Source organism: Momordica charantia, assembly GCF_013281855.1.
Source record: "Momordica charantia cultivar OHB3-1 chromosome 1 unlocalized genomic scaffold, Mcharantia_2.0 BLBB01000001.1, whole genome shotgun sequence".
In the NCBI taxonomy this organism is placed as follows: domain Eukaryota; kingdom Viridiplantae; phylum Streptophyta; class Magnoliopsida; order Cucurbitales; family Cucurbitaceae; genus Momordica; species Momordica charantia.
In genome coordinates this window covers 11,973,863-11,999,973 of record NW_028275157.1, presented here as the reverse complement: position 1 = coordinate 11,999,973, position 26,111 = coordinate 11,973,863, and the positions used below count along the sequence as shown (strand labels likewise).

Sequence of the window (26,111 nt, the reverse complement as noted above, 5' to 3'; positions counted from 1 at the left end):
GTTTACGTTTTGGTTCCTGTACTTTAAACTTTGGTTCATTTTAGTCTCCGTACTTTCAAAATGTACATTTTGGCCCCTCTACTTTTAAAAAGTGACCATTTTAGTCCCTTAATTTTATTCTTAATCTCATTTTTTATATCACAATTTCAACACGGCACTAAAATTAATATATTTATTCAAATGTTAACATTACTTTATATTAAAGAGTTGTCGTTATGCGTAAACTATGTGTTAAATTTTTATAAAGAGAGATCAAAATGATCACTTTTTAAAAATATAGGGGCTAAAATGAACATTTTCAAAATACAGAGAGTAAACTGAACCAAAGTTTAAAGTATGGGGACTAAAATGATCCAAAGGTTGAAAGTACACTAAAAAAAAGAGGGATGAAATTCGAACCTGCAACTTGAGTTATTAATACAGAGTTATGCAATTATACTTAGATGGTCAATTAACTTAAATATAAAAAATCATGTATTTAATTTTTGTAATATTTTATCTTAATCATGACAAATCTGCAGTGATCCCTAAATTATGTAAGTATTAATGCATGTATAGGTAAAGTTAAGAATTTTGAAGTCGTTGATGATGATTTAATTGGCATTAATGTTCAATTGTAAATCTTTATTAAACACTAGAATTTCTCCCTTTCATGTTGGAAAAACATGGATTTTTTAGTACACTTTATGAAACATTCTCTCGTGGGTTTTACACTAACAGTATTATTTATGAATTGAAATGTCCTCAACATGTTTGGAATAAATCGAGAAGATTACATGCTACATGCTTATTTGACCATTGTTAATGACCAAAATTGTGCAATGGTCCCACTAGATATATTATAGAGACAAATTTGGTTGGAATAAGTCGACGTTGTTGGTTGTGAGTCTATGGCGACGCAAATTTGGCTATCCGATCGAAACATTTTCAAAGTCGTTAATTGTGGTTAGTCATGATCCAACTACTTGTGATTTTTGAAGTGTTGGAGGCAAAACGATTTAATCGAAACCAAAAAAAAGAAAAAAAAAAGACCTGTCTTGTTTGAATGTTGGTAGAGATAAAGGTTAGATGCATTGATGTATGTGGATGGAGTTGAACATTCAAAAGACAACCAAAACCACACCCAAAAAAAAAGGAAAAAAAAAAAGCTCTTCACTTGTGAATGAATTTGGACACTAAATGGTTTTGATTCATTGGAATGAATCGAACCCAATTTCTTAACCATATGCATGGACATGCATTAAATTCCCGTCAGCATGTTGCCATGTTCATCGACTTTTCTATATGTCCATGTGTTCAACATCGACATAAGAAGTTAACAATTATACCATAAAAATATCAGTGAACGTAATAATAATAACAAATATTTTAATCCAGATAAAAATAGATATATATTTATTTATTAATTTAACTATTTTATCATTACTACTCGATTTCGTTATTTTTGTTGACATTTAACATATCCCTTATGGGTAGGTTTTTTTTTTCCTTTAAATTTGTAAAATTTCATTTCTTTATACATAAAAATTGACACATGTAAGGGAGTTTTTGTTATAGAAAGGTTGATTTCAAGATAATTTTCTGTTTAGGGTAAATTTTCTCTTACCCTAAATTTGGGATCAGTCAATATCAATATTTTTGAAACTATATTAAACTTAAGACTATTTTGAAACAAGTTTATTAAAAGTAACAACATTTTAGTAGATGTATATTTTTCTAAAAACTTTTTGGTAGATGTCTACTTATTGTTAATGACTTTTATTGACAAAAAAATATTCATTTCAAGTGATTATTATATTTTGTGACTTTTGTTTCTATTTTGTTCCAAAACCTAAATAAAAACATAGTTTTATCATTTCTGAATTTGGGTCATGCAATTCTATTCAAACATAAACAAGAAACGAGAACGTCGCCAAATAGGCTCTAAATGTCGAAATGTAATTTCATATCTTTTACATACATCAAATAAATATATTGTAATTTATATGTATTAATTAAGCAAATAGACGAAGAGAAATAAGATGAAGCAAACAATAATTGAAAATCTTGAAAATTATAGGTGAGAAGGATGAGAGCTAATAAGGTCCACTAAAAATTTTCCAAGACGTGCAAGAATTAGCAACTAATTCATTCTATGGAGGAATGATTTTTCATTTTATTATTTAAATTTTTACTACTCAATCAATGGAGTTTTATATATGCAAATTGAAAATATATAAAGTTCTTTTTTTCCCAATATCACAAAGAGATTGTATGAATAGAATTTTGAGAGAAACTTTAGGGTTAAATATTATTTTGGTTTAGTATTGTTTACTTTGGTTTATTTTTTAGTACATGTAATTTCAACTTTGGTTCAATTTAATCATTGTACTTTTAAAATGGTTATTTTGGTCTCCGTACTTTTAAAAAGTGATCAATGTTTCCGTACTTTTAAAAAGTGATCAATGTCTTTGTTCGAAACATTTTAATACAAAGTTTATGCATAATGGAATTCCTTTAATATAAATTTATGGTTACGTTTCAAGAAAATGGTGAGTAGAGTGTCATGTTAAAATTATAATCGGAAAAAATGAAATGAAAATAAAAATTAAGAGACAAATGAGTACCGTTGTTTGATTTAATAAGCTTCTAATGATAATATATAATATATTTCTCAAATAGAAAGAGATAAAAATACAACTAACAATATATAAGAATTTACAGAAAAAATGACAAATTTTTTTTTTAAAATTGATTGTTAGCTTACCTGAGAAAATACTTTTGGTCTTTTTATTTTTTTTTATAATATTGTTGGGTTTAAATAAAATTTCTTCCCTTTTTCATGAGAACTCAACAATTTGTTGCCAAATTTGATTTTTTTTTTTTATATATATTTTTTTATTTCTTGGCAAACTAAGCAATTCAATGGAAGCTCAAAGGAATTGACCACTTCTTTGTTTGTTTGAATTTTTTTGAAGCTTCTATTTGACAATTCATTCAAATTCAGCAAAACCAGCCTCAATTTCATAACAAAATCAATTTTAATTTTCCATTTCTAAATATCAGACTTTAATGATATATTCTCTTGTTTTATATGTTTTAAATTTTAAAAACCTTGAAATAACAAATGAATTCATTTTATAAAAACAAAACTAAAAATAGAATCATTATTAAATGGGTCTTTAGCCATTAATGTCTACTTCATCAACGTTTGACTATTAATTAAAGTGACAAGAAATCTATCAAATAAAATAATAAGTTAAATTCAGTGAAATATAAATCAATTTTATCCCCTCCAACAGAATAGAGGGAGTCAAGCAAAGTTGTACGTTCGAAATTCCTCTCCATAAACAGTTAATATATACATAAAATAATACTTTTTTTGTTGATAGAGTAGAACAAATTTCTTACGCTCCACCACTAAAATTTTCTTTAAAATGAAAGAGGGAGTCGTAAAGGAGTGAGAAAAGAGATTTTCTTTTTTCCAAAAATAAATACCTATAAAAAGCTGAAGAAGAAAGAATTTATTGTTCATATATATATATATACACATTTTTCAACATGAACATAAATTAAAACGTAGACGTTATAAACTTTTTCGATAGACTTTCTTTTCAATACAACAAACGTGGGGTAGGAATTTGAGTCCCTGACCTCATTTCATATTGGCACTTTCTGAATCAATCGAAAGTTTGAATTCTCGCTCCATATTCTTGTAAAACTTCCTCCTGTCTACCGTGAATATTCTTACATGTCCTCAAGATGCAAGCAATAAAAAGTAGTCCAAAAATGGAAGCCCATCAACGACTTTTCTTCTTCCTTGTTTCCTTGTACGTTGGGGGTCTCAAATAGCTTCCACTTTCTAAAAACTTCCATGGCCTTCTTCTCTTGGTTCTAACAGAAAGCATGACAAACCTTAAAATCACCAAAAAACATCACATTCACTTCAACAACCCTTTCCCTTCAGCTCCAACTTCACTTCCTTCAGTTGAGGGAGATCTCTCTGCAAACTTTCAAGCACTTCCTGCGATCAAAGTGCTCTCAATCGGACAGGATTTCCAGCTTCTATGGAGGTTCGAAAATGGTGGGTCTCTCTCAATCTACCATCTCTCTCAACCCACCAGATCCATCTGGTCAACAATCCCAGGGCAAGCTTTTGTGTCTGCAGCAATGGTGGAAACAGAGGTGGAAGAAAGCAGAGGCTCGTTTGCTGTGAAGGATGGGGCTGTTCATTTGGTCTGTAATCATCAAACAGTTGACGATATCAGGGTAATCAATGGCTGGGATCATGAGTTGGAGGTTAAGGATCATCATTTTCCATCTGGGTATTTGGGATTGGACCAGAAAATGCACCTGAAAGATGCCCAGTTTCCTATGCTGCTCATTAATGGTAGAATATTCAATACAAAGAAGAAGATGATGAGGAGGAAGAAGAAGAACAGGCTTCAAGAAACTGGTTTCAATGGAGATTTAAAGTACAACCCAAGAGCCCCTCCTGCTTCTGCAAGGTATTGGGTATTGTTTGAACAGAAAAACAGCAGCCAAATTGGGTTTCAGGTGATGCTTGGCCAACCCAGCTATGAATGTCGCCAAATGGCTCATTCAAGAGGGCGATTCGACAGGTTTAAGTTTCGATTGCATCGACTTAAGAAACGGAAAGTTGAATGGTATTGGTCTTTGGCAAAACTGAAAGGGTGTGTTAGAGTTTCCTCATCAGAAGAGGAAATGGAAGGCTTGAGATCAGCTGAGGAATTTGAAGGATTCAACAGGGTCTGCTTCACCTACACAAGTGAAGAAAAGGAAAGATTCTTTGGATTTGGAGAGCAGTTTTCTCATATGGATTTCAAGGGGAAAAGAGTTCCAATCTTTGTTCAAGAACAGGGCATTGGTAGAGGAGATCAGCCTATCACTTTTGCAGCTAATCTGGTTAGCTACAGGTAAGTTTAAACAAACAGTACACTTATTCATCTCTTGGTTCTAAAACTGAGTTCAAAACGATCCATTTAAACCTCTGGAACTTACCTTCACTTCAGGGCTGGAGGAGATTGGAGTACTACTTATGCTCCTTCTCCATTTTATATGACATCCAGAATGAGATCTCTGTACCTTGAAGGATATGAATACTCTGTATTTGATCTGACAAAGAATGATAGAGTTCAGATTCAGGTACCCTTCAATAACTATACTAGAGCTCTTTTATTGCCTTCCACCAACTTAAAAAACCATGAAATGCTTGAAAAGAGCTTTGGTTTAAGACAAAAGTAGAAAGTAAAAGAAACATAATAATACCAAACAAATAAAGATAGAAGTGAAAAAGCTTAGTGCATTTTACCAACCTAAAGCCATGAAATGTTTGAAAAAAAGCCTTGGTTTAACACAAAAGTAGAAAGTAAATAGATATGAACTCCAAAAGAACATCTCAGGATATCCCCCCAACCCCAAGTAAAGAGCTCAAATAAGAATTTTAAACTTGCAGTTTTCCCATTTTCTGTGAACTGGAGATTGCAGATACATGGGAATTCAATTCAAGGATGGATATTGCATGGAAACTCACCTTCTGAGCTTATTGAACGCTTCACCGACACCATTGGGAGGCCTCCAGAGCTTCCAGGATGGATGATATCAGGTGCTGTGGTTGGGATGCAGGGCGGGACTGATGCTGTACGCCAAATCTGGGATGACCTTAAAGTTTATAAAGTTCCCATTTCTGCATTTTGGTTGCAGGTAGTACAAATTTCTCATTTCTACAAGCTAGTATTAAGATTTCTGGAACAAATTCAACATCCTATACTAATAGATGAAAAATATAATGCAGAACCACAAGTCATACAGTATTTTTCTCATGCTTTTATAGTTGTATAGTTTTTCTAAAGTTTCTGTACATTCTTTTACATTCCTCATCTGAGAAAATAATGTGTAGGACTGGGTGGGGCAGAGAGAAACAGTGATTGGATCACAACTATGGTGGAATTGGGAAGTTGACACAACAAGGTACTGTGGATGGAAACAATTAATTAAAGATCTTGGTGCTCAGCATATCAAAGTGATGACATACTGCAATCCCTGCCTAGCTCCGGTATCTTCTCCTTTCTCACTAAACTCTGTTCTTCTGCAATCACCAAATTGGAAATATTCTTACTACTCTTGCATTACGTTAAAAGGATGGATTCTTTTGAAGTCTTGTCTTCCACCAGATAGACATAGACACTGCTTTCTTAATGCCTGACTAAAATGGAGAGCTTATTATACAATTAGTGGATATGAGCAGAGAAGTGGAGGTTTAATTGTAGACTAATGATTTTCAGTTTCAAATTTCTATATGACTTCAGACTGATGAGAAGCAGAATAGAAGGAGAAACCTTTATGAGGAAGCAAAGGAGTTGGGGATCTTAATAAAGAAGAAGAATGGAGAACCCTACATGGTTCCCAACACAGCTTTTGATGTGGGAATGTTGGATCTTACACACCCAAATAGTTCCAGTTGGTTCAAGGAAATTCTGCAAGAAATGGTGGATGATGGGGTGAGAGGATGGATGGCTGATTTTGGCGAAGGCTTGCCTGTAGATGCCACCCTCTATTCAGGTTGTACTAATTTCCCACCTCAGAACGAACATCGATTCTGGCTGCATCCACATTTAACCTCTTTATATATCTGCTTACACCTTCTGTTACTAAGCAAAAGACGACCCTTAACTGCTAATATTTGTACTCAATTTCAAAATAAATACCCAATAATGGTTGATTATCTCACAATTAAGAGATAATTTTCTATTTGTCATCTTGTAGACCATCAGATAAATCCTTTATATTTCGGTTGCTACTTCAAATTTTATGCTGTAATCCATCTTACTTGCTTCTTTGAACATTGAGCTACCAACTCGGGTTGAACTTGAAATTTGTAATTCCCATAAGGTTGTCAAATGAGGTCCATATTTCCCTTTTTTCCAACATTTTTATGTCTGTATCCTGGACAAAAAGTTGATTCAAACAAGTGTGATTATCAATGTAACTTATTGTCACTAAAATACTGTTTAGTTTACCTTAATCAGAAATGATTTCACATTTCAGAACTACTCTGTATTATCACTTACAGATTGACTCATAATTTCAGGTGAAGATCCCATTGCTGCCCATAATAGATACCCAGAAATATGGGCCCAGATGAACCGAGAATTCGCAGATGAATGGAAAAGCAAACTTGTCGGTAAGGAGAAAGAAGACCCACATGAGGCCTTAGTCTTCTTCATGAGAGCTGGTTTCAGAAACAGTCCCAAATGGGGGATGCTATTTTGGGAAGGAGACCAGATGGTAAGTTGGCAAGCCAATGATGGAATAAAGAGTGCTGTCACTGGCCTTCTCAGCAGTGGACTTTCTGGGTATGCTTTTAACCACAGTGATATAGGAGGGTACTGTGCGGTAAATTTACCATTCATCAAGTACCGAAGAAGTGAGGAACTGCTTCTACGGTGGATGGAGTTAAATGCCTTTACCACTATTTTCAGAACCCATGAAGTAAGTTAAAAACCAACTTTACTTTTTTTCCCATTCTGTTCTCTGCTCCTTTCTCTGAGAAGAATCAAAACCTGAAAAAACATTATGTCATGACATCAAATTCATAAGAAACATCTTTCTTTCATAACCACATCCTCAGATTATCCTCACTAAAATGCCCCAAACAAATGGAAACTTGTACCCTGCAGCAGAGTTTTATATATATACAAATAAAGTATGGGGAAAGCCTCATTTTGGACTGAGACTCGAAAATGAAATATGCTACAGCTATATAAATTTTGCATCAGAATATTAGTCACTGTTTTCAACTGTCTTCTGCATGTAGGGAAACAAACCATCCTGCAACAGCCAATTCTACTCAAACGACCGAACTTTGACACAGTTTGCTCGCTTTGCCAAGGTCTATAGTGCTTGGAAGTTTTACAGAGTCCAACTTGTAAAGGTACGTACACAAACTTTTACATTCCAACTGCGACTTCCATATTTGCAAATGGCTAAATTATGTTTTAGTGACTAAAATTTGAGTGTCTTTTTGACTTAGTCCCTATTGTTAATAAAGTTTTTTTAGTCACCTCTTATGTTTTTAACATTTTTTTAGTTACATTCTTTCGTGAGTAGATGTTAAATATGGCTAATAGTAAACTTATGCAATATCATACTTATTGAGTTGGTAGAAATTCAGGAGAGGAATTAAAATTTTCCTCTCTTAGGTAGCCTAGTTCCTCTTCTAAATTTCTTCCAATTCACTAAGAATCATGTCATATGATCTTACTATCAGAAAGGGTATAACCGAAAAATGTTAAACCATAAGGGACTAAATTATAACTTTTTAAACGATGGGAACTAAACCGAAAAAAGCTCAAACATTAGAGACTAAAACATATAAACATATATTTAGCATTTGCAAATTCCTCGGCGGATCCCATGAACTTCTATCTCTTGGGTGGCCGGGTCACAAAACAATACAGGAAGCTGCTCAAAAGGGCCTGCCTGTGTGCCGCCACCTATTTGTTCACTACCCAGAAGATGAGTATGTGCTTACATTGAGTCACCAGCAGTTTTTGGTTGGTTCTGAGATCCTTGTTGTGCCTGTTCTTGACAAAGGCAAGAACAATGTCAAAGCCTACTTTCCTTTGGGAGAAAGTTCTTCATGGCAGCATATATGGACGGGGGAATTATATACTAAACCAGGCTGCGAAGTTAAGGTAGACGCTCCAGTTGGCTATCCTGCTGTATTCATCAAGGTTGGCTCCATTGTCGGGGAAACCTTTGTTAGAAACCTGAAAAATTATAACATTCTTTAAGAAAGTGACCCACAAAACTTGGGGGTTGCTTTTACTATTCATTGGATTTCTAGATTACATTTGTAGTCCCTCTACTTCATTACTTTTAATGTTCTGGCGACGGTAATAATCCAATTAAAGTATAACTAAAAGTTGGGAATGAATCAACAACGCAACTTGATATGTATATGACCAGAAATTACACACGACCAAGCATGAGGATTAGAATTTTGTGTTTATTTTGATCCAGATTAAAAAAGACATATTTGGTTTTTATATTTCGATTCTCTCATTGAATTTTTTGAGTTTAATATGTAACAATTTAATTTCTATAGTTTAAAATTTGTAACGATTTAATCTCTATCGTAAAAATCCATTAGTTTGTAGTAAAGGTTTGGTGAGGCACCCACCTAATCCCATGTATATAAAAATAAAAATGATGAACCGATGGGATCTAAATGGTTGGCACGTCAAACTCACATCACATCTTAGAGAGATATTTAACGGTAGTAATTAAATCAAATTATAGGAGTTAAAAGCGACTAAATCATTACGTATTGAAATTCAGCAACCAAATCATTACTTCAAAATGTAATTCATAATCTAGGGACTAATTTCGTGGACTATGCTGTGAAATCATACAACTCATACAGAAAACTCAAGAACTACAACTATATTCTTGTTGAGCAATCAGAAGCAGTTTCTTCTTCCAAGGATCTAAACCAGAAACTCCAATCATACCTCACCAGTCAATCTGAATTCCAAAACTATGAAATTTCCCAACCATTCTCTACCATTTTCCATTAGAATTTAGAGTATATCAGACGACATCATAAACGTGCAAATAGAGCACATTGCACATTGCACATCAAAGAAAAATGAAACAACCATACCATACAGACAATACATCAAACACCTCCAGTGCATTCTTAATTACATAAAAGCACAACCCGGCAGCAGCGTGGATTGCTAATGTATAGAAACACATATATAACTAAAACCGCGCATTCGAAGTCCAAAACTAACAGAAATACCGCATTGCATTACATACAACATTATGCAAGCAAACCTTAGCGACTGGAGAGTAGCGGAGATAGCAATTGAGATGATCACGCAGAGTTTAAAGACGAAACTTACTTCGATGATGAATGATTGTGCTCTCATGGCGGAAGAATGGGGTTCGAGAAATGGGGTTATAGGGTGCTTGTGATGAGCTTGCTGAAAATGGATTCCTATGCTCCAATGGATATTCCCTTCGTAGATACTCAAACAATATTCATTCTCTAAATTTTAACTAATGTCATTTTCAATAATTTCGAACTGTTATCTGTTGTGTTATCAATTATTTGAAGGAAAATACTCATATAAATGCAAAAATCGATTTTTTTTTTAAGTTTAAAAATAGAAATTGTCAAGAAATAATCAATAGTGTGGATGGTGCTATTTTAGTTTTGCACTTCAAAATATCTGATATTTAACTTTGGTCTATTTACGATCGTTTTGGTATCTATTTTGTTCCTTAAGCTTATTTTTAATCTCATTTTTTTCTATCACAATTCAATATGACACTATATTCAATCATTTTTTTTTAAATATAGCCATTATTTTATATTAGAAAAGTTACTGACATACAACAGACGTCCCATCCCTAGTGTTAAAAGATCTAAACTCTGGCTCTAGCATTAGAGTTCGGATCTCTCAAAACACACCTCCCCAAATTGCTCTTTGATAAAAAGAGGAGTCAAACCCTTTGTTAAGGGAATGCAATTTCTTGCACCAATTCTCAAGCTCCCTTTTTGTCTCATCCAAACTAATATTGACTTAAGTTTCGAAGTACATTAGGTAGAACGCCACACTGTTGTTGAGTTCGGTTTGCAAGTTACATACAATTGGAGACACCACACACATCATCCACCATCAACCATGTAATCAAATCAGGTTTAGGCATCAACAGTAGGTTAACTATAAGTTTAGTCCTTAAACTTTCGGAGTCATGAACTTCAAACGTATCTAATATGTTATCTGGTAAAATTGAGACCTCATTCGAGGCACAAAGGAGAACAGAGGATGTCGACAGTCCCCATGGACACTGGGCGCGGCATACTCTACCCTATGTCCGCTATCTCTCTCCATATATACAAGGAAGAGAGCAACTCTAAACGAGGTAACTCGTTTTCCCTTACACTACTCCTTGTGAGAATTCGACACACACTCTCAAGTAGACTCTTACTGTTACAGTCATCTTACTTTATTTGCTTCGCACACTTCCTTACTTGAGTTCTAACTTAATCATTGGAGTGCATTCGATAAAGCATCACACCAATGCTATACTTGCCCAAAAATCAACAGTGAAAAGTGTAACAAATTCCTAGTTAAAAAGTGCATAGCAAATCTCTAAACTTTTCCTTTTATGTTTAATAGGTCCCTAAATTTTAATTTTATATCTAATAAGTCATTTAACCTAATTAACAATTTTTTTTAAATTAGCAAACTTATTAGTTATTAGAAAAAAATAGAAAGTCAAAAATCTTGTTAGACACAAAATTCATTTTTAAGTTGAATAGATTGATTATTCATAAAAACAAAAAATATTGAATATTTAAGAGGACCTATTACATACATACAAAATAACAAATTTAAGAAGTAAACTTGCAATTTAATATTTTTATTCATTTTTATGCATGCTAAAAAGTTAATATATGATAATTTAGATAGCAAAAGTTGGGCGTCAGCAATCTTCATAATCACTAGTAACTACAAACCCTATTAATTCCACTTAAAACTGCTACTTTATCTTCTTTCTCAAGCAAACAATAAAATTCATAACATATTTGATAATTAAAATAAAGGGAAAAAACAGAACTTTATTATTTGAAACGCCTCGTGTATAAGAAATTAAACTCTCTTTTATGATAATGGAGGACACAATTGTACAACCTATAGAACAGATCCGATTCAAGTAAGGTCATAACTTGATCTCTCATTTCATCAATGAGGTCTCAATGACTAAGATTTTAGAATAAACAATATAAGAAATTAAACTCTCTTTTATGATAATGGAGGACACAGTTGTACAACCTATAGAACAGATCCGATTCAAGTAAGGTCATAACTTGATCTCTCATTTCATCAATGAGGTCTCAATGACTAAGATTTTAGAATAAACAATGTATAATTATGTGTAAAATTATACAACATCAGGGGGAGGCAAAACAAAAGACCAAAAATGGAGCCAAGTTAGAAACATTAAAAACTTGCTCCACAACATTTCACACATCAAACTCAGAAGTTTCTACATTCTAACTACAACACCCACGAGTCTCCTAAATTTCTCCCCTTCTATCATACACAATGAGCACAGCACTTCCATGCAAAGGCCTGAACCAAAGCTCTGTGTCTTCACGACACCATCGCCGAATGCCATTGCTGAGAACTTAAATCATGATGAATGCCAATGGAAATAGATACTTCATCCAATTTAATCTGTTTACTAGCTTTGTTTTAACTATAGAGCAGACGACTCGAAAAGCCAGAAGTTCCAAAGCTGACCATCCTGTAGTTCCTACCTTTTTCAGATTAGAAGCTATTATCCTACACTTAAATATCTAGATGCCCGATATTGATCAAATTTGCAGATTTCTGAATAAGTTCCTTCCGAAAATCCACCTGGGGGAAAAAATAACGCTCATATAAGCCCAGTGGCGATAACATGGAAATTTTTCAAGTAACAGAGATGTGTATGCTAGATAAATTTTAAGCTCTCTTCAGAGTTCACCTAGCAAATAACCATCGGGCGTGGCAAATAACACAAATAGGAATGCTAAGTTAAAAGGGAAAACTGAAAAAACCTTTCTAAAGTGAAAGAAAACGATGCTGATATTCTCTAGTTCTAATGAATTGGTTGGTATCTAAATGAATCCACTCCTGTTGGAATGGTCCATTATCCATCACTTAGCAACTTTTAACGTGTAAAAGAAAATACCAAGTTGATCCAAATAGTGCCTCCTGCTGAAATGGATCTCCTAAAGTTGAATTTAAACATGCATATATATGACATGGATAAGCTACTTACTCGGGCACCCATAAGAGACGAAAATACGACATTTGCTTCTGCTGCGTCCTCAACTGTCAACTGTTTCAGCATTCTTTGTTCTGGGTCCATTGTTGTTTCCCATAGTTGTGCAGGCATCATCTCTCCCAAACCTAAAGTGCATGACTAATTTATAGCATACTTCCGAAACATAGATATTTTTAAGAAAAACTACATGGAAACTTTGGAGGATGTACAAACTTGCTATTACATCGCCATTTCTTATTAAATACTCAATACATTTTTTTTTTGTTCAATACATTTTTTTTTGTTGAGTACTACATATGAGGGTGAGGATTCAAACTCATGACTTTTTAATTAAATATAAGTGTATTAACCACTTGAGCTATGCTCGATTTGGCTACATTGTCATTTCTTATTATCAACATTATTATAGGAAAATATAAGTTTCATCACAAAAACAGCCAGCCCAATCGAAGGACGTTTTTTTTGTAGTATTGAAAGGAATACCTTTTGATTCTTTTTAGAAAATTTTTATTTTGTGGTTAGCATTTTGTGCATGCATAATAGTCAACTTTTTTAGAACTATATTATTCATACTTTTAGCACTAATTGGAAGACAACTCCATAATCATTAACATTTATAGTAAAGGCATGTTTGAAAAAAAGCAGTTTTACTAAAAGTATTTTAATTATAATCGTTTTAGTAAAAAAAATTTGAATAATAAATCACTTTGATGTTTGATTTTATACTCTTGAAAAAGTTCTTAGTCAAGCCACTTACAGCAAAAGCACTCTAAAATGTTTTTTACTTTTTTGAAAAGCATGTTTATATTACTCTCAATCACAATGATTTTGGGTGGAAAATGATTTCGGCAAGCATCAGTTAGCTCAAGACAAAGATACGTAAGATATAAGGTAGAGAGAAAACAGACCCATCTAACATACGTGATAGAATCAACACTACGAAGTATGAATACCTTTGAACCTCTGAATATTGTATGATGCATTTTGAGGGAAGGTACTTTGAAGATTTTTTAGTTCTATGTCATCGTAGCAATAATATACTTGCTTCCCCCTCTCAACCTGGCAACCTCCAAAAAAGAAGAATAAGGCACAAAAGAATTAATACTACGCATCATTCTGCATCTCTGACCCATCAAAGGGGAAACCGAACCTTGTAAAGAGGTGGAACTCCAATATAAATGCAACCTTCATCATACAAAGCTTTCTGCAATCAAGAACTAATATAAATCGGTTTTCGATCGACTACATTATGTGTTCAAAGTTGCTTTTGCATCTTATATGCGCTTCCTGTCAATAAATAATATTGACAATTACCTACCTGATATCTAAAGAAAAATGTTAAGAGCAGAGTTCGGATGTGAGCACCATCTACATCGGCATCCGTCAAGATGATTACTTTATGATAACGGAGATCCTCTTTTCTAAAATCTTCTCCCTGACGCCAATAGTAAACAGTAAATACATAATCTAAGAAAATAATAATTTTTAAAAATTGAAGAAAAAGAATTTATAAACCTTCACTCCAAGTCCAAGACCAAGAATTAAATTCTGAATCTCTTCATTTTTGTACATTGCGGCCTCGTCCTTCCTCTCAATGTTTAAGATTTTGCCTCTCAAAGGTAGAATAGCCTGAACCCGAGTATTTATAAGAAATCAATGATAATTAGGATTTGTAATATTTGGTTTTGAAGGCAAGGTCTGTTGTGGCTTGTCAGGCGTGCACATACAATTTATATTCCTATGTGCATGCAAGTACTGTCTGTAGATTGTAAGTTATACATGTATACATGCATGTATCTAAATCGTAGTTTGCTTGATATAAGGAGAAAGAAATAACAACAATAATAATTACGATGAAATATGCTGTCACAATCCTCACAATGTATAATTATATCATTTCAAAATTTTAAATTCTGAACAAGACAGATTTTAGTAGCATTTCTAATATTTCGAACACTGGATTTAAAATCATTTCTTGAACTTTATTGATTTCAAATGGAGGTAAAAGTATCTTTCAGCTAAGAGGATTTCTCATCCTCTTTTCTTGCAATGTTCTTTTATTTTAATATGTTTTGTTTTCTATTAAAGAAAATAGCTTAATTTATTGGCCCTACAAGCTTTAAGCCTTTTTAACAGTAGCAATAAATTAAATATAAATATACGTAACCAACGGATCATCAACCATCAGAGAATACCTGGAACCGCCTATCACGGCCTTGTTTTGCACTTCCACCTGCAGAGTCTCCTTCTACAATGAAAATTTCTGTAGCATAGAAGAGGTTAGGTGAGACTCAAAAGAAAAAAGATTTTTTAAAAGATAAAATGTGCCTCAAAATGTAAAAATTTCTCAGAACAAGAATGCAGTCATTCAACACGTCTGAAGACTCAAATTTTGATTAAGTGCTTCTGTTGATGTTGTCTTAAAGGAAACACACTTCAGATATGTTAAGCTATAAATATCTAAACTTCTGGGTGGTTATCACTTGGAGGGTTGCGATTGTTACAGATAACTGGAAGAATTAGGTAGTTAACCAATGAGTTTATACAATATAAAAGAATAGAACTAAAGCTAGTAAAATACTATTAAATATCCATATCATAAAGCCTCAAGGCACCTATATGAAATATTTTGTTTCTTATCCAAAATATATATCCATCTTAAAACTCTAAATTTCCACCCATTAGAAAGCTAAATACCTGACTCCTCGGGATTAGTTGATGCACAATCTGCTAGTTTGCCAGGAAGTGATGATGAACGTAAAACATTCTTTTTTCTCACCAGCTCCCTTGCCCTCTTGGCAGCGAGAGCTGCCTAAAGATGAGAATATAGAGAAAATGAAAATGATTCAAGTTAAGAGAAAATTCTGAAATGGAATCCCACTTGCAATATGGCTTCCTCAATTGGAGCACATGCTTTTAAAGGAATGAATCACATGTAAAACTTCATAAAGTAATGGATAATCACCTTGAGAGCATTTAAAGATTTTGAAAGAATTAAATCAAGAACATTAGGATGCAACTCCAGGTATTCAGTTAGGTACTCCTGTATAGACTGCTCAACTACTTTTCGCACTTCAGGATTTCCCAACCTTGTCTTTTAGGAATTGACATAAAATAAAGACACATTATACAGGGGAAAACACAGATAATAGCAGTATAACCTGGCAAGGACATCAAAATTAAAATTTTAAATTTACAAAACTTCTGGAATAAATATACTACCTTAGTCTGTCCTTCAAACTCTGGATTTTGGACCCTGACTGAGACAACACATGTTAATCCCTCCCTAACATGTTCACCACTTAAGCTGATATCCTTATCCTGGAAAAAATACATAATTTTGCTTATTTTATTTCCTTATTTTATTTCCTTATATATTAGTTTTTTTAGTTGAACTATAAGAAAATCAAATATCCTCGTTAACTCCAATAAAAAAAAAGGATGACGTAGGAAAGGAGGGAGACTAGATAGCACCCTATTAAATTCTAAGGAGATTGGAAAACTCTAAAAAAAAAAAATTAGAGGTAGCTGCCCGAGAAGTAAATGGAAGCAAATAAAATCCTACACTGCACTATTATCCTTTTTCCTATCAAAAACATATATATGATTTTATTCATTCCGTGCAAAGGATGACCAGAGATTAGTCCTTACAATTTCAGCATTTCCATTATAGATTTGAAAGTTGAGAGAAGACACTCCATGCAAAAAGGCCAGGTAAAAATATGCGGACATTGTTCATCATCAAATTCATTGCTCAAATCAACTAAACACAAACTAGAAGTCCTCTTCTGGATTTTCTCTATAAGGTGTTAAGATTTCCACGACCAAAAACAGACTTTCCCTGTGATATTGCAACATACATTCTGGTTCAAGGATTCAGTGGAGGAATATAATAAAATATTCAATCCTGTAGTTAGGAAAAATCACTTAAAGTTTCTGATAGACATTCCTATATAGCCCACAATTTGTTTGTTTTTTTTTCTTTTGGTAAGAAACAAATTTTATCCATCAATGAAATTACAAAGGAGGGGATGGAGAGTCTCAACCTAAAGACAGCTAGGAAGTTACAAAAAGAAATCTCTTCCAATTGACACAAAAGGAAGTCAGGCTATGGTTGTCATGAAGCTATCAGAAATATAATTGAATTACCTTTCTTATTTTTTAAGATACCTAGGAACGGTGAGGTTTGGGCATGTGGTAGGAAGTAGGGAAAGAGCAAGCAAATAGAAAGGAATTTTTCAGGATAAATCAGACAAGTACTTCTTGACAACAAGACTCCAGAACATGAAGCAGCTTCATAAAATAAATGCAAAATTGTATAAATGCCATAATCAAGCAAACTTACATCTCTGACTCCTATGCACATGGGCAATACGCATACAGACACATCAAAAACTTGATAAAACTATGAAGATGATTTTTTTTTAATTATAAGAAACTATGAAAACAATATTACCTTGATAATCTTTGATTTCTTCCCAAGATTATTGAGAGTTCTCGTCAATGAAGCCTTCATGCCATCTATATGGGTGCCACCATCAATAGTACGTATGCTATTAGCATATCCTAGAATTGTGTCTGAATATGCATCTGCACACCTAGTAAACAATCGATAAAGCAGGCAATCTTAAAATTCTTGTCAAAGAAGTGTCAGTTGCAGAACGATCGTTAATATCTCATATTATGGCCAGGGCCATAACAATGGAGAAATCTGACTTTGCAATGCATTGATAATCCCATAACCATGTTGGGAAAGAAATTTAGTATTATATTTCTGATATGGAGATTTTCATTTAATTAAGGCGTTGATTAGTAACTGTTCTCATTGCTCACATGAAATAAAATCCAGCGAAAGGCGAGATTAAATGAATTACCACTGAAGAGCAACATCAATGGCTACTCCATCTGTTTCTTTTCTGAAACCAAAGACATCATCATGAAGTGGTTTCTGGAGTAAATATTATCAGCATTAGCAGTGATTGGGACTCGCATTACGAATATATTAATGTATCGTGTATAAAAGATGAAACGAAAATTAAGGAGATATGTACAAGAAATGAGGAATTAAAATAGAATAAACGGAAGAGTATAAGATGCCCATACCTTATCACTGTTCAGCCATGCCACATATTCAACCAAGCCACCAGCATAGCAGTATTCATTGTACTGATTATTCTCCAGATCATTATCCTCTTTTTTAAGGGTTATAGTCAACTGCAAGGGTCACAACAATGGGATGGTAACTCATACAGTGCTTCGAAGGCTTCCAACATGTAATAGAAAATAATAAGGCTATCCACTAACTCTTATATTTGATGATTTTCCCAGAAAAAGCAAAGTAGAATTATATCAAACCCGGCATCATTTTATAGACATGAAAACCAAAAAAGAACAAAATACCTTGGGGTTTAGAAAAGCCAGCTCCCTAATTCGCCCAGATATTGTGTTGTAATCAAATTGTATCACAGTAGTAAAGACTGAATAAAATTAGAACACGATGATTAAAGTAAAAAGAAATATCAACAAAAAAACAAGCTTCTATGATCGTCAAATAATTGAAAATTATATCAGAATTGTTAATCAACAGAAATAATTCAGACAATTATGGTCAAACATTACCTTCTTTGTCAGGCCAAAATCTGATTCGAGTTCCTTGGCGATGTTTCAACTCAGATGAAGGAACATGGCATGTTAGAGTGGTCACAGGCTTTCCACGAGAATAGTTTTGGTGGAACTCCTTCCCATCACGCCAAACACAAACTTCCAACAACTAAAAACAATTCATAAAATTTAATTAGGAAAAGGAAATTCTACATTCCTTTTATAATATGTGCAGTCATTGCCCCTTTGATTTGTTAAAATTTTTGTCAGTTATGCAATCCACCTTAAAGTAACTCACAGAATAAGAAATTTGAGGCTGTTGACCACTTTCATGTTTTTCTTTTCTTTCTAGAACCGAGCATTCATTGAGAAAATGAAAGAATACCAAAGGGACAAAAGAAACGGGCCTACAAAAACAACAGCCAAAAAAGGGAGCCAAAGCAGACCCTGACCACCTTCAGTTTGGATCTGTCCAGACACCCAAAACCAAAAAAAGTTTTACGCCCAAACTATTTCAAGTTATTATTTGTCTCCTTAGGGTTGAAAATATAGGTGTCAATTACCAATCGGAACTTGCCCATAACGTCAGAAGAATGCTTCTTTAAATGAGGATGGTTGGAAACCAAATAAGATTTATCATTGATTTCATTCTTTGTTTTTAATGAAGAAACTGACTTTAAGAGAAAATTAAAGAATACACAAGGACAACATATATATATATACAATGTTTTAAAAGGCTAAAGGCGGTCTCGAGGCTTTTTCTCCTGAAGAGGCGAGGCGTAAGCCTCGAGGAGGTATGAGGTGTAAGCCTCAATTTTAATTAAAAAAATTATACAAATTTTACTAAAATTTGTATGATCAAGTATTGCTAAACATAATAGTTATATAAAAGTATAAAAAATATCACCTGTTAATTGCCACTTGAATAAAAATCCTAAAAGAAGATCCTCAATATCACTACTATTATCACTAGTATTATTATAACTAATAAGATTGACTTGTACTATAAAATTTGTCTCTAATGTTTTTAAAGTCTAGTTAGTAAAAGTAGTGATAGATTGAATCGTCACCACACCTACAATGCATTCCATATGCAAAGAAACCTTTATATTTTATAAGAATTGGGTAAATTACTAATATTGTTCTAATCATTACACGAGGTGTAAGGACTTTAAGCCTCGGTGCATTTTCAAAGAGGCATAAGCCTCTTCTATGAGAGGCGTAAGCCTCTTATGGTTCAAAGAAGGCGTAAGTCTCGAAGCTAAAAGTTAGAGCCTTGCCTCGAGGCGAGCCTCAAGGCGTAAGCCTCAAAAACTTTTTAAAACATTGATTATATATATATATAAAGGAAAACCTAAGGCAAAAGGAGCCAAAGCAAATAGTTAACAAACCAAACAGTACAACAGAGGGCCCAGTTCAAAAGAATGAGAGAAGGATAATCTAAAAAACTATTGGTAAACAGAGACCTAAAGAAGGGATTAAACCTAGCCAAGAACCAAACCTTCTCCCAAAATCTCTCCTCATATCTAAAACTGTCCTATTCCTCTCAAACCTAATATTCCACAAGACTGCAAAAAAGCAGCATGTTAAAGAGTCATCCCCTTATCTTGAAAGGGAGGAGGTCCCTCCTCCATCACAGCCCCACACAATCTATTATGGACCATCAAAACACCAAAAAGCCTTTAAAAACCAAAAAAATGGGTGTGTCCACAATTACAAAAATGCAAAATGAATTTCAAAATCAAGAGAAAATACACCAATAAAAGTCTATAAAATGGATAACAGCCGCCCACCTCAGACAAGGCATTAACCACTGAGAGACCAACCCCATGTAATCCACCTGAGACACTGTAGCCACTGCTGGAACCACCAAATTTTCCACCTGCATGTAACACCTGTACATTCAATACCACACGAGTCTCACTACACCGTCATTGATAGAGTTCATGAATTATAATAACTCATGCTCACTATTATCTTTAAAAATGGCAAGAGCTTTAGTTAACTAAAACCTGGTTCAACATTTAACTGGCGTAGCCATATAACCACAATTACAAAGATGCAAAATTAGAATCAGATCGCAAAGTGTAAAAGATACAAGCTCATGATCGAAACAGCAAGTCTCTGAAAGCATTCTAAACAAAGTTGAATAAGCTTTGAAAAATCCATAAACATATTTGGTTATAATAATCTGAAATTATTCTTCTACAAAATTTGGGTTTGTTTCTTCATATCTTTATTTAGAAACAAATAAATTAATCATTAAATACCACCAGCAGGTGGTGGCGTAGTAGGCTTGTGGCCGAATGGGAATACCCTCTCCCTGATTCAAGCCCCACAGGGCACGTAGTCCGGGTACCCCCAATTTGGGGACGAATCCCGCAACATCTGTTACAATAGGGAGTGGTTGTCGACACTCCCGGTTATAGGGAACCTCTGGTGTAAGCCACAGGACATCGATTCCGGGTTATAAAAAAAAGATGAATCATTAAATAATATTTTTAGAGAGAGAGAGAGGGGAAAAACTGTTATTTTCAAATAAAATAAGAAATATGCCCAAAATTACTCTACTACATATTCTCGACCCATTTACGTGGAAACATCTAAAATTGAAGTTTATAAGCATCTTAGGAAATTTTCACCTTTTTCTTTTTATGAAAAAACAAGCTTTCATGGAGGATGAAAAAATAAAAGGGAAAGACAACCCAACAAAAGGAGCCAAACTAAGAAAACAAAGCTCCAATCTAACAAAATCAGACCTAAAGGGTAATTATAGAAAACTTTGGACACCAAAACTCAAAGAAAGACAAGAAACTTAGCAAGGGATCAAACCTCCTCCCAAGTCCCAACAAGGACCAGTTTCCACCTTTTATTGTTCAAAGAAACACATTACATACATGAAAAACCTATTCCATGGTAACTCGAGTGAAATGTTATTCATGAAACAATACCGTCAACACAGTCTCCAAGGAAGATTTCCTCGTTGCAGGATGCAAATCAGTGGGAATCTGCAACATATAATATAAAGTTCAATACGGGAAAAAGAAACTACAGTATCCACTACATTTATGCATTATTAATTGGAAAAAATTCATCCTGCATTTCAATCTTAATAGTTCATCCTACATTAAGCCAAAAGTTCATTAGAGAAAGAAAAAACCGTTTCCAGATATGCCTGCAGCAACACCTTATTCAGAGAAAAAAGAAAAACTATCCAACTTACCAATTTTATAGCAAAAGATTATAGTGAAATAAGTCATATGAATTTGAGCATCAAGATTGAAAATATTAAACTCAATCAAATCTCAGAATAATGTGATATGCCTCTAATGAAGATTGAAACACGAAAGCTATAATCTTTCGAAAAATGGATTCCTATTCTTTCAAAAAAATTTATTTCTCAAAGATTTGTTCAAATAACAATTAAGGTGAAGCAAAGGCACCCAGGCAGATTCCTCCTTTTGCTCCTTAGCCTACGGGGTAAAGAAATTGAAAATTTGAAAGATTTCGTTGAAATTGCTCATTTGAAAATTTCCCAAAAACATTTCGCTCAATGAAAAAATAGGTCAGATTCTACAAGATCAAACCTAATTTATGACACTCTTCCTTTTTCCTAATATATTCTCTCAAACTTCTTATAAAAAGATTGAACGACAATGTTCACAACTTCAGGTTAATATGAATGCAATGTTGCCAAGCTAAAAAGATTAAAGATAAAATGATAAATCATACCCCACGTCCATTATCAGTGATGCTCACAGAATTATCTGCATGCAAGACAACATCTATCTGTGAGGCAAAACCAGCTTTGAGCCTCATCAACAGCATTATCCAATATTTCATAGACCTACCAAGATCAATAAAGTCATCTCATCAACTTTTGCTTTCTTCTCTTCTTTTTTTACCATTTTTTTCGCTTTTCTTTTTCTATTTCTTCTTTTTTTTTTGGGGGGGTGGTGGTGGTGGATTTAGTCCAGATTAGAATTAGAATGTTATATACCAAATGATGCAATCCTCGAGGGCCTGTGCTCCCAATATACATTCCGGGCCTCTTTCTTACAGGTTCCAAGCCTTCCAGTACCTAAAAATTTGGAGCAACCAGTGTAAACCAAGAACAGAATTTGTAAGTATGCTCAGCAAACAACTTAACCAAGGAAAAACATCTAAGTTATGCTTAAATAAAAATTTTCCCTTCATATGCAACTATTGACATGTACCTACTTCAAAGACATTTTTTTCCTTAAAATACTAAATAAAGGGTTGTTCATAGTGGAAAGGGCAAAATTGGAAAACCCTAGGGTTGGCCAGAGAGGTTTTGCATTCTGTGTTACTCCAACAGTGAAATTATTGAACTAATCTTTTTTGAAATGCCCTTTCACTTTTGTGGCAAAATCTTCTCGGGACGTTTAACTTTCAAGCCTATTTCCCTAGCTCAGTGAAGAATGAATGCCATATATTTTCCTCAATGTGGCCGTCTGCTTAACGGCAAAGTCTTTATCTTGCGCAGAAGTATTGTTGGCATTGTTTTTTGGCTTAACTGGTGGAATGAAACTACTACCAAGTATTATGATAAAGTTACCTCTATTTAAATACATCAAAGGATTTCTAGGTATAAAAAATAAGTACATATGTTTGCAACAACCGAAGAGCACTATACAGACGGAGGAACTAAAATCTAAATGCTTTATCATACTCAACAAGAAATTGGATATTACTCGAATCAATGTTTTGAAAAGCACATCTTTTCAAAAAAGCGCCCTAGTGAAGCACAAGCTTCAACACCTCACAATTTGTTTTTATAAATATTTAAAAAATATTCTCCAAAATCGTTCGATCTCTCTAAACAAAATTTATTAACATTTTTCCATTACTTACATGCCTCATTTACAGGGAAGTTAAAGAAATCCCTTCAGTTGAAGAGCATCAGCAAGTCTAAAATGCATTCTACTTCAAACTGTAACATTTGGCTTCAAATGTTTCTCTGGTTCTAGATTTCTCAAAAGTACCCTACAACTGAGTTTGTACAAGTGATTTTGTCTCTATGCTTGACTTTTGAACCACGCAATGTCTGAACTATAAAATAACTTAAGATATGAAGTAAATTTCCAATGACGTGCCAACATTTCTACAATGTGAAGAGTTTAATATTGATAATAGAGAGAAAAACATTTTTTTAATTTAAAATGTAGTGAAAGTATCGACGAACCAGTATAATCTAATGACAAATATAAATCTTTACGAAGGCTCCCACCCAAGTGAAAAAATTATCTAATACAAAAAGTTAGGCCTTAGAAGTTAAAATTGAAATTCTCAATTACTTGCCTGAATTTGCTCAGACCCATAAGCCTTCAAACTCTCGCTTCCCGTCGGTGTTTCAGTAGCAGCACTCGATGACATGAAAGCCTTCGCAGAGACTACATTTTGAACCAAACGAATGCCAGAAATCTTCCCCGTTCGAAAACTCGTCCCGCTAGCTCCATAAAAACGATCACAACGAAGCAAAAAATACAAAAATAAACCCCATTTGGCCGCACAAGATAATGCAAGAAAATCGAACAAAAACCAAAACAGCTACACTATCCACGTTCAATCACCAAGACCATAACAATGCCGCCATAACTTAACGCTTCAACACAGCAAAACCGAAAAGCGAGTACCAAAACGGCATCTCGAAATGCAAACAGAAGAACACGAGAGAGCATTAAAAAGAAACATTCTGAACATTCCCTGCATATTTTGGAGCAAGAAGAAGAGTAAAGAGATGGAACCTGAGCTGGAGGAAAGTGGCGGGAGGAGCGAGAGAGGCAGAGGAAGAGAGAGAGCGGAGGTGCAGAGAGGAAGGGAGAAGGAAGCTTGAGGCCATGAGGCGAAGGGGAAAATAAGGAGGAGCCTTGAGAAGAAGATGGCGAAGCGGAAGCGCCATGAAAGCTATTTTTGTGCTCAAAATTGCAGTGAGGGAGGGAAATTTTGGGGTTGGGGTTTTGGTTCAGAAGAATTTGCAGCAGGATAAACCCCCTTTTCCTTGGGCTAATTGGGCTCCCCATAATGGGCTTCTGATTTTCTAATCCAAACAATTTAGACCCAAAATATTTTTCGTCCCTAACATTTTATTTTTCGATTTGGTCTCTAATCTTTTTGAAAATTTTAAATTTCGTACACATTTTCGGGAAATCTTAGGAATGCCTACGTATCAAATATCGTTAAGAAAAATGGTTAAAAATTTCAAAAATTGCAGGCCGAGATTCAAAAGAATTGGACAAAGTGTTTGTTCCTGAACGACGGAAGTGGAAAGATACTAAGGGAAAGGGATATACTCCTTTATTTTAGTAATCACCGAAATTGTACGATGTCATGGTCACATTTGATTTTCCGAAATTTAGGGAGAGGTAGAATTCCATATTTACCTTTGACACATGTCCTTGCATCTTTTCTCCATTTTACCCCTCCATGTTTTTCCAGGATAAATCACATGATCAAACCATGAGATTCCTAAAATCTCTTCCTAACCAAACCAGCAAGATCTTTACTTAATCAAACTAACAACTCTATCTATCTCATTCGAACTATTTTAAAATATTAACAATTTGTCTCCAACATAATCTAAGTTTTAACAAAACCTAACTAATTAGTTAGTAAATTTCACTACAATCGTCATCTTAAATACAATGTCTCCTAAATATTCTTACATAAGTTTCATCAATCTAATGGGCACTATGATATCTGTGTAATTTATTCATTAAAAATCCTTAAACAACAGTACAGATGTAAACCTATTGACTGATTATTTCATAAGTGTGTGAACTCATATACATCTGACATTTTTTTAATTTTATATGAGATAACTGGAATAGATAGTACCATCTATTAGACGGGAGCTTCATATCATAAGTGGGCTCGTGCTTCTCAGTGAAAAATCAATATGCTTTGATGACAACAAATATTTTTGAGAGTTTGAACTTCACCCAAGAAGTTCATGAGTTGTCAGTTATATCTCTTTTAGAAAGTATAAGAGATATTTTGCAAAAGTGGTTTTGTCAACGAAGGTCGTTTTCTAATTTTCAATAAGTAGATATCACTCCATGGGTTGTGAAAGTACTACGTTCATCTTTGAAGGAGTGTTGCACAATGGATGTAAGATTTAATTCCACAGCATTTTATCCACTAATTATGTTTTTTCTTCTCGTTTTTTATTGATATATTTCATATGTAATTTTATGGAGTTAATATTCTTAACCATATGTAATTTTATGAAGTTAATATATTTCATATGTAATTTTATGAAGTCCAAGTATGGAGCAACTGCTATAAAGTTAATATTCTTGGATGGTTCCCATGTGTGGGCATGTCTTGCTATTAGTCGGAGAGGGGTAGATTTAAATACATTTGTTTATGATTTCTATCAAGTGTCAAGATTGGAATTATTATACCAGGGCGACGTACATCCAATTTGTCAGACTTACAACATTACATCAACATTTGGTCAAGACGAGAGAGTCATTCTCCCTCCAAATGTAAAGCGCTCTACTGGTAGGCTACGAAAAAAGAGACTTGTTGCTCTTGTTGAAAATAGATCGACAGTAAAGTGTGGTAGATGTAGTCAGTTAGGACACAATCAGAGACAGTGTAAAAATGCACCCTGATATTGATTTGTTCTTTTC

At 33.9% G+C, this 26,111-nt stretch overlaps 2 protein-coding genes and 2 long non-coding RNA genes across 5 annotated transcripts; 1 reads left to right on the top strand and 3 right to left on the bottom strand.

Annotated features, from left to right (window-relative positions):
• Positions 1–3,488: 3,488 nt before the first annotated feature.
• Positions 3,489–5,674, bottom strand: LOC148213278 (uncharacterized). Its single transcript, XR_015790239.1, has 2 exons — positions 5,534–5,674; positions 3,489–5,115 (listed from the first exon to the last, which is right to left on the bottom strand). It is a non-coding gene; the product is annotated as an uncharacterized LOC148213278 (long non-coding RNA).
• Positions 3,886–8,852, top strand: LOC111021314 (uncharacterized). Of its 2 annotated transcripts, none has more exons than XM_022298216.2 (8): positions 3,886–4,916; positions 5,013–5,145; positions 5,488–5,703; positions 5,900–6,055; positions 6,309–6,561; positions 7,091–7,491; positions 7,817–7,933; positions 8,460–8,852. In XM_022298216.2, exons 1-8 carry the CDS (start codon positions 3,886–3,888, stop codon positions 8,793–8,795), a joined length of 2,643 nt encoding a protein of 880 aa, XP_022153908.1. In that variant the 3' UTR covers positions 8,796–8,852. The 2 variants fall into 2 exon arrangements, with proteins under 2 accessions (XP_022153908.1, XP_022153909.1); XM_022298217.2 differs by having other exon boundaries at positions 8,390–8,535.
• Positions 7,423–10,090, bottom strand: LOC148213277 (uncharacterized). Its single transcript, XR_015790237.1, has 3 exons — positions 9,912–10,090; positions 8,534–8,771; positions 7,423–7,562 (listed from the first exon to the last, which is right to left on the bottom strand). It is a non-coding gene; the product is annotated as an uncharacterized LOC148213277 (long non-coding RNA).
• Positions 10,091–11,803: 1,713 nt separating this feature from the next.
• LOC111021304 (DNA gyrase subunit B, chloroplastic/mitochondrial) lies at positions 11,804–24,442 on the bottom strand. The gene is given in 22 exon segments (XM_022298206.2): positions 11,804–12,440; positions 12,847–12,977; positions 13,806–13,911; positions 14,003–14,056; positions 14,171–14,287; positions 14,368–14,481; positions 15,048–15,115; positions 15,550–15,664; positions 15,818–15,946; positions 16,075–16,173; positions 17,309–17,450; positions 17,727–17,800; positions 17,956–18,066; positions 18,253–18,329; positions 18,472–18,622; positions 20,247–20,348; positions 21,405–21,461; positions 22,186–22,260; positions 22,262–22,300; positions 22,454–22,534; positions 23,776–23,923; positions 24,222–24,442. Coding segments are annotated over 22 exon segments (2,214 nt in total). The 5' UTR covers positions 24,377–24,442; the 3' UTR covers positions 11,804–12,371.
• Positions 24,443–26,111: the final 1,669 nt, after the last annotated feature.